Source organism: Anopheles stephensi, chromosome 3 (assembly GCF_013141755.1).
Source record: "Anopheles stephensi strain Indian chromosome 3, UCI_ANSTEP_V1.0, whole genome shotgun sequence".
Classification (NCBI taxonomy): Eukaryota; Metazoa; Arthropoda; class Insecta; order Diptera; family Culicidae; genus Anopheles; species Anopheles stephensi.
Window position 1 is genome coordinate 86,590,846 of NC_050203.1, and position 8,518 is coordinate 86,599,363.

At 46.7% G+C, this 8,518-nt stretch overlaps 2 protein-coding genes across 6 annotated transcripts; one reads left to right on the top strand and one right to left on the bottom strand.

The window, feature by feature from the left end:
• Positions 1 to 1,880: 1,880 nt before the first annotated feature.
• LOC118513967 (regucalcin-like) lies at positions 1,881 to 3,162 on the bottom strand. The gene is made up of 4 exons (XM_036060391.1): positions 2,977 to 3,162; positions 2,467 to 2,892; positions 2,263 to 2,401; positions 1,881 to 2,187 (listed from the first exon to the last, which is right to left on the bottom strand). The coding sequence occupies exons 1-4, from the start codon at positions 3,137 to 3,139 to the stop codon at positions 1,983 to 1,985; spliced, it is 933 nt and encodes a 310-aa protein (XP_035916284.1). The 5' UTR covers positions 3,140 to 3,162; the 3' UTR covers positions 1,881 to 1,982.
• A 198-nt stretch (positions 3,163 to 3,360) lies between these two features.
• LOC118513966 (regucalcin-like) lies at positions 3,361 to 5,691 on the top strand. Of its 5 annotated transcripts, none has more exons than XR_004906536.1 (6): positions 3,361 to 3,452; positions 3,884 to 4,147; positions 4,241 to 4,669; positions 4,738 to 4,876; positions 5,152 to 5,454; positions 5,519 to 5,691. XR_004906536.1 is itself a non-coding variant. In XM_036060389.1 (6 exons), the coding sequence occupies exons 2-6, from the start codon at positions 3,985 to 3,987 to the stop codon at positions 5,354 to 5,356; spliced, it is 795 nt and encodes a 264-aa protein (XP_035916282.1). In that variant the 5' UTR covers positions 3,361 to 3,452; positions 3,884 to 3,984; the 3' UTR covers positions 5,357 to 5,691. The 5 variants fall into 5 exon arrangements, 3 of the variants coding, with proteins under 3 accessions (XP_035916282.1, XP_035916281.1, XP_035916283.1); XM_036060389.1 differs by having other exon boundaries at positions 4,241 to 4,498; positions 4,640 to 4,669; positions 5,152 to 5,691; XR_004906537.1 differs by having other exon boundaries at positions 3,362 to 3,452; positions 4,241 to 4,498.
• The last annotated feature ends 2,827 nt before the right edge of the window (positions 5,692 to 8,518 follow it).

The window sequence follows — 8,518 nt, forward strand, 5'->3', positions numbered from 1 at the left end:
ATTATAAAACCACTCATAATCAATTCAAGTGCCAATGTACACAGAAAGAGGAGAGACCACCACCAGAAAGAAATAACAGGGCCCCAATAAAAAGGGGCGAACCAAACCGAAGAAAACCCTCACACACAATACAGCGCATTCATTCGGGTTGGCTTCGTAACAAAGTATCTACTTGATGTCACCAGTGGATGTCAAAAATGGGAACCAATGCATGGTATAAAGGGCGCCCAAAGTGCCCAAAACCCCCCTTTTACGCTGCTAACTACATCCAATTCTCTGATCCAGTGCAAAGGATAAGGAAAATGTGGAGTGAGAAAGACCGGGAGAGAGAAAGAGAGAGAGACGGAGAGCGTGAGCCACAAAAAACGTCCGATAACACTTGCATGCTTCACTGGGGAAAGTAATGCAACGCTGACAGATTTCCCGCTGATTTTCCCCACCCGTGGGTTGGGGAGAGCGGATGTAAGGAAGCCGGAAACGAAAGGTGGCTTTTGCTGGCTTGAACAAAAAATAAAACGCTTGCAAAGTCGCTTGTTACTACAGTGCGAGTGCCCATTAAAGTGAATTGGAATCGGGCGACCTTCGCTCCCGGTGCAGAATGTATCATCCCCGATGCATCCGCCGTGCGCCGTGCCGGTGGAGCTGTCAGAAAGTGTGGTACGGGCGGTTACGGGGGGGAGGGGAACCATTTAGCTAAAGCTTAGCTTATAAGTTTCTTCCGAACCATAAATCAACGGCGAAACTACTCAGCAGCGCGACTGCTTAGCGCAGGGCTTTGTGCAACTGTGCGAGGTTCGCAGTAAATCATACACGCAGAAGTCGACTGAATGGCAAATATTTGTCCTACGTCGACGTCGGCCGTCCTGCCGAACAAACCGACACATCTCGCCCGGACACATGTGCATGATTCATAGCGACCGCATGACCGACCTGATCCTGTCCGACCGTGTGCGAGTGCGACGAGTAGGGTCAATTACTTTACGCTTCCGTTCGAGCGTGTGTGCGTGTGTGTGCTTGTGTGACTTGGGCGGACTCCAACGTTCCAATTTGTTATGCATGATCGTTTTGTTTAAAGGTAAATAAAAGCTTCCAATGGTGGATATCAGGACGAAAGGTAACTTAAGTACTTTAAACAACTCGCGAGTCGCGATGGCCCGTTTTCAGCGTGACTTAGAGAAGACTTCAAATGAACGCGAGTAATTAAATATTCTCTTCCAATTTCCAAGGCTCAAACATCGCCCCGGAGCCTAACTGCTCTGTCCAATGTCAAGCTTCATTAGAAAATCGGCTTCTTACTCCAAGGATCGCGTCGCTAATGTCCTCCTCGCTAGAAGCTGACATCGCAGGGAACTTTTTGCCAGGTTTTTTTCTGACTTTAACTCCGATTCCTCATAAATCATCTGCCATATTTCTTATTCATTATCACTGTCTGCCACCCAGCAGTGGAGCAAGAGTTCCAGTTTGTACTCGCGCTTCACTTTACTCCCTCCGCGCGATTGGTGTCGTCTCTCAGGGAACAGGGGCAAAGGGGTGCAAAAGTTTTCCATTTCCCGTGGAAAATTATGCTGTTTGCATTTTGGGACGGGAGCAAGCGTCCAAGAAGCGTTTGTCGCGGGACAGATCAAACACAACGCAAATCTCTTCCCGCTCAGGGAAGTTGTTTGAGCTCGCGGAAGTACTTCTGGCGGCTCGGCAGAGGGACTTAATTTAAATAAAAATAGCACTATTTAATGGCGCACCGTTCGCTCTGTGGACAAATACTTGTTTTGCTTGCCTGGTTCTCTTTAAGATCCAATTATGCCAAATCGGTTCGTTGGTTCTTAGGCCCTCTAGGGGAATGCTCATTTTAAGTTGTGACTTATTATATCTGAAGCTGATAATAATCGTGAGCAATAAGGTTTTTATTTAATCCAAATGATTTTTTAGTCTCCCAAAGTAATATCTAAGCTCATACTAAACGAAAATGATACAGCTCCTCCAGGTTATTCCTTCAAAATGATTGCATTCATTGCCAGGCCTTTCGCTCCAAGTCCTGTCACCTTGAAGACTGCTCCGGCAGGGTCTTGCTGAGGTCCAGAAAAGTTTTTAGACGCAGTCGTCACGAACAGCTCGTCCAGCTTTGGTCCTCCGAACGCCACTGAGGTGACCTGTTTCGCAGGGATCTTAATTTCTTGGAGTATCTTTTTACTGGAAGAGAAGATTGAAGAATTTTTTCGATTAGAAAGAGTTATAGATCAGAAGTTGAATGTGAAAACCACATACTCTGGTGAGATTTTGAGCACTTTGTATCCGTTGAAGCACGCCACAAACAGGTTGCCCTCGCTATCGATCGTCATCCCATCGCCAAAGTAGCCCGGATCTTTACCATCCCCTTTGAAATCGAACCAAATATTTGCGTTCGCTGCAAAACGTACAAATCTCATATAAAGTTCCACTATCTTCAATCTCCACCCATCAGCGCCATACTTAAATTGCCGTCCAGATCGATGTCGTACTCCTTGATGTGATTCGCACCTGAATCGACGAAGTAAAACTTGTTCGTCTGCCGATTCCAGGCCAATCCGTTCGAGATGTACATGTGCCGGTCCTGCTCGACCAGCGCCCCGGTACGGTCACAGTACCGCCACAACGACCCGGTCGCCTTCTCGAACGGACTGCCGGCCGATTCGTTCAGCATCGAGCCCACATAAAGCCTGCCCCAGGGATCAACCTTCCCGTCGTTAAACCGATTGTTCACATGCTCCGGGCCGAGGCTTGCCAGCTCCCGGACGATGGTCGCCTTGGTCGACTTCCCGTCCCAGCGAATCACCAGCAACCGTATCGTGTCACCGATGACGAAACAATCCGGCTTATCCGTCAGCGGCACGATGAACGTTGCGAAACTGATGCCATCTGTCCGGTTGGCCGAAAATGGGAACCACCAATGTCATAAACGACTTCAGGAATTGGTCGTCCACCCGTGTCACCCTCACTCACCGATCGATGCACCGTACACTTTGCCCTCCCGATAGTCCAGCCGGTAGATCAACGCATCGCACAGACTCACGTAGTACAGACTCTGCCGACCGATGTCCCAGTGTGGCCCTTCGCCCAACACCGTGTACGGTGGTATCGTTTCCACTCGATAGCTCTCGGCCATTTCGCAACTGCTCGCTCGAAGGTGGCTCGGGACGGCGTTTTATAGACCAGCTGGGCGACCAGCAATCCGATAAGGCATTTCACCCGGTTCGCTTATTTGTTTGTTATTTGATAAGTCTATTAGCATTCGACGCGTTATTAGCATGGCTCTGGGCAACCGATATTGATTAGCTCTCTGGTATGGCGGTGCTGCGGTATGAGCGAGCACGGGGCTGACATTCATTTTCCGGACAAGGGCCTTGCATTCAAACCGAAAGCGCGGAACAACTTACAACAAGTGTTCAAACGGTGCGTTGTTTCGTTCGAAATTCGAGGTAATTTAAATTTCCTATTTCCTGATGCAAATAAGAACCGTTCATTTATTCATTGCTGTATCAATAGGGGGAAATGATTAAGGTAATCAGTTTATCATGTTACCAGAATCAATACGAACATAATGCAATCATTATTAGATGCCTTTTAAGTGAGGAGTATTGTAATTTGGAGCTTTAAAAATTGGATCATTGTTTGTTAAAAATCATGTAATCCTACAGCAAACCTAGCCTCAAAAAGCCTCGGAAATTCTAAATCAGCAGAATAGTACAGCTTGACTACTCATAATGTAAAATTAGCCAAGAATCTGATAAGATTATCCAATTCCACTTCTCCATCAATTCTACTTTATCTCAAGTTTTGCCTATTTCACCTATCGCCTATCGGTCATTTATGATTTAAAAGCTATTTTACGCTATCTCTCCCTGCTCAGTTCCAGCTCCAGGTCGCCGATAAGCTATCAATTGAGCCGAAATGCTACTGTTGAAATGTTAGCCCCAAATTTTACCTACACTCATTGCCTCGCTCCCAACAATGGCAGACGTAAAGGTCGAAGTTTTGCCTGGTCCTTTCCTTCAGCTCGGCGAAGCTCCGCACTGGGACGTGGAGTCACAGAGCCTGTACTACGTTTGCATTCTCGGCAGCACACTGCATCGGTACGATTGGAAGGAAAACCAAACCTACACCGCTAAGCTCGGTAAGATTACTTCCTCCGGGGCCGAAGGCTCTACGAAATGCTTCCCCCAAAGGTCTAACATTCCCACACTTTTCCATCTGCACCCTCTAACAGAAGGCAGCACGTATGCCTCATTCATCATTCCGGTGAGTGGACGGCAGGGCGAGTTTGTGGTGGGCAGTGGAACGCGACTGTTGCTGGTGGCCTGGGACGGATTGGCCCCGACAGCCACGATCGTTAAGGTGCTCACCGACCTGGGCGAAGAGGAAGCCGATCACCGGTTCAACGATGGCAAAGTGGATGGGCAGGGTCGGCTGTACGCGGGCACAATGCTGGCCGAGGACTCGCGGAACCATTTCGAGATGGACGACGGTAAGTTTTACCGGTTCGATGCTGGCCGCGGGCAAATGGTGCCACTCAAGAGCAAGGTACACATCTCGAACGGGTTGACCTGGAGTGCGCGACAGCCCGCCAAGCTCTACTACATCGATTCGTTTGCGTTCGACATCAAAGCGTACACGGTGGACGCGGAAGGCAATCTCGGAGAGTGGGAGACCTCCCGTTCTGTGGGATGTTGTGTGCACGCCTTATCAACTCGCCCTGGGTTCCAGGTGGGGAGACGGTACTGATAAAGCTGAAGGATGACGAGGCGGCGACGGAGTTCATTGCGGACGGGATGACGAGCGATGCCGAGGGCGACCTGTACGTGGCCGTGTTTGCCGGTTCGAAAATCATCAAGATAAATCCGGAGTAAGTGTTCGAGTTCAAAGTACTTTAGCGCCGGGTTTCTTGACGTGTTTACGCGTCTCAAGTAGCGGCACGGAAAGAGCGAGCTATGCGAAGATGTTAACGTGTCTCAGCTTTCCACCGTGAGTGCTTCCAGCAAATCAATACGCATCGAGATGTTTGCATGGATTTTTGTTATGTTGCGAAAATTTGCCTAATTAATTTGCCTTCCGTAATCGGAATTGCTCGTTTACTAGAGCTTCAGCGCGCTAACATTTTTCTCCAAACGTGTAATTCAGGTCCGCCAAAATAGTCCAGGAAATTGCGCTGCCGGTCGCTCAGGTAACATCTGTCGCGTTTGGTGGCCCCAATCTGGATGTCTTGTTCGCGACGACGGCCGCCAAAGAGATTTCCATCCCACAAGAGCCACCAGCTGGAGCGGTTCTGAAGATTACCGGCTTAGGCGCACGTGGCCTTCCAATGAACGAGCTTCAACTTCCGTAAACCACCGACCTGCTCAACATCTTCCTCGACAACCTCAGCTCTGGCGTGACAATTAATCCGATCCAAGAAGATGTCATTCTCCGGGTCACAAGTTTCGGGTGAGTGTGAAATCTTAGCGTCGGCTGGTGGCGGCAGTAATCATTTCAATTTCCACTCGATAAGCGCCACAACACGCAACGGCCCCAAACAGTGTCGCATCTTGTGTGGACCAGTCTAGCCGGACTCACTGTAGGACACGGTATGATTTGATCACAATAACAATAAGTGCACCAATTTTGGGCTAAATGTTGAATAAATAAAGGATTTACATACACCCCGAGGATCATCACCCGAAACTGTGTTTCGTTGTACAATTTCTGTCGGGTTTTTTGGATCGACAGAGTGAGAGAAAGAGAGCCCTAGAAAAGGGTAGATTCTAAAGCTATCGAGGCGCCCCAACGTTAGACAATGTGGCGCCGGCCACACACATTGGAAAGATTTTTATAATGTCTTTCCCGCAGCCCACCGCCATCACGCTGGCTGCTCGGTCAGCAACAGCAAATGCCCAGACAAGAAGCCTTCTTTTCACTTCTTCGCTACCGGCGCGGGGAGCCCTAGGAGTACGGAGCGGGTTTTGTTTTAAATGCAGATAAATTTATGTTTTATAAATGCAGATGCGAAACGGTCGGGGTTCCCAGTTTCACACACGAGCACGAGGAAGGCAAAAACGAACGGCCAAAGTTGAACTGCGATGCGAAACTTCTTGTGGCGCGCTTCATCGAAGCTGAACTCGTCAAACCGATTATCGTAAGCGAGGTACTCAAGCACACGTCGATGGATGGTGTTAGTAAGCTCTTCAAAAACGAAAGCTCATTACCGGTCACCCTTAAGCTGGTCGCCCCGAAGTCCCTTTATTCTTTACGCCAATCAACTTCACGGATGTCCCGACCCTCGGCAAAACCACAACTTCAGCTATCCAAAAGAAACGTCTGAAAGGACATGCTCGTGACCACAATCCTGGCCCTGGATTCTCCCATCCTCCCCAAGTCACCATACACTTTATCTCGTGAACAATCAGACAATCACACTTGTTCGTGTGTTTTCCACCTGCTACGAACCTACCACACGAAAGTCACCCCAAAGTGAGGGCAGGCCGTGGCCGTCAGCATCCGTGAGGGTGGAGAAAATAATTAGAACCTTCTGTTTTCTCGCCCATTCTCACACACGCGCTCCGACGATGAGCCCATGAGAGAAAAAAGGATTAGGTGAGATTACATTAAATTTAATCTCATTAGCCAAACAGATAGCATGATAACACACGTAATCGTAATTGTTAACGATGCCGCGGAACTGGGAGAGTCCTCGTGGACCAGGTCTGTGGCGTACAAGGCCATGGTTGCTTTGAGGTTGAGCGTCTTTTTTTGTGTGCTGAGCTACTCGAAATAGGTCCTGAAGTAGCGCTTGTTTTGTGAGGTTATGTGGCTGTTGAGCACTTTAATCATACAAATCATGGGTTATTTATGATTATTTCTAGGATAGTCTGTTTAAGCTTCTTTTAATTAAATACACCTCATTAGGCATTATATTTTATTTTCTGATTCTAATAATATTTTTAGTAGTTACATATAACAGTTCAAGTGTAATTTTTCTTAATCAATCACAAAGAAGAATCTAAGCGATGAAAGTGTTACAAAGGAAGTCATCTCTCAAGGCCACATTTTCGCATGATGAAATGCGAAAATTATTTACGAACCAACACTCCCACACGCAAGTCCACCTCCTCCGTTCAACCCCAACCCCATCCCGCCGTGTAAACTCCTCCACCAAGCAATTTGGCAATAAACGGCAAAAACTTTATGATCTGCCAAAGTGCTCCAAACAATGGCGCTAACATTGTAACCGAAGGTTCGTGTGCAGGCAAACATCAACTTGCATCTTGCCCCAGCTTCCGGCCAGATCATTATCAAAGGGAGGGTTGAGAAAGGAGTCTGGAGAGATGGCGGGGGCGAAGGACGCTTTAAGATTTGATCGTCACTTTTTTGTCTCCTCTCAGTTGCGCTTTAGAACGAGTTGCGTGGCACGTGTTTTCCTGGGGAGTTGCAAGTGTTCTTCAACAAACGGTCGCACAGAGCTTGCAACGCTGCCTTGGTGAAGTAAGTTTGAGGGAAGTTTCAAACCGTTCCAACCACCCGACCGTCCTTACACACTTTATCTTATTTCTGTGTGTACTAGTAACATATTTGTGAAACTTCTGGAGCATAGAGCAGAGGGTAACGAATCATGGCCGGATAGTTGCGATTCATTGCTTCGAACCGGGGTTTTTTGTTTGCCGTCGTCGTACGTTACCGATTTCAATCAACATATGCCTGACCCAAGCGTATGAACGGTCTGGTGAGAAATATGTTCGACACAAAATAATTTGTTACCCTGAACTTGCCCTGCCCGTATGCTAGGGCAGAAGTTTAACAAGTTCCAGGAAATAATGACATTTTTACGGAGAGTTTGCACATGAAACGATTCATCGGGAAATGACACATTCAACTATTCAAATGAAAGCTTGTTTTAAACTCTGTGTTCCTAGAAATCATAATTTGATGTACAATTTTTGCACTCTCCGGTTATCGAATCATATTTTCCTCTCTTCAAACGAATTTCCCTAACCTTTCTGGTAAAAAAGAAAATGCAATTTCCATTTAACTCGTATTAATCATTTCCACTTTTTTCCTGCTCCAAAGTAAGCAACAAGCTTCCGGAAACTATGCAATATTTTCTAGGAACTTCGTATAACACGGTTGGTAAGGAAAATGCATGTGTACTACTTAAATTAAAACATGCTTCCTTATTCACATTCTTGAAATTAAATGAGAAAAACTCAACACAAACGTTTCACCGCTTGTTTTTCCTAAATTTTGAATCTTAATTTAAAAAAAACAGGAAATACTTTCAAATTTTCTTTAACAAATAAGGAAAACTCCTGTTTCTGTTTAGCTATTCCCTGCCTTAAATTTCCTCCTATGATCTATTCATCTTTTTTTAAATCAATAATGCTTCTAGGAGTTGCTAGCTAAGGCATACAAGTCCCACGCACCTTTTCTTCAAAGGAAATGCAATAAATTTCCACCATTCTCGAACGACCGTTAAAGCTCTCTATCGCTATTTTTACACAAAACCAACAACTGCCAG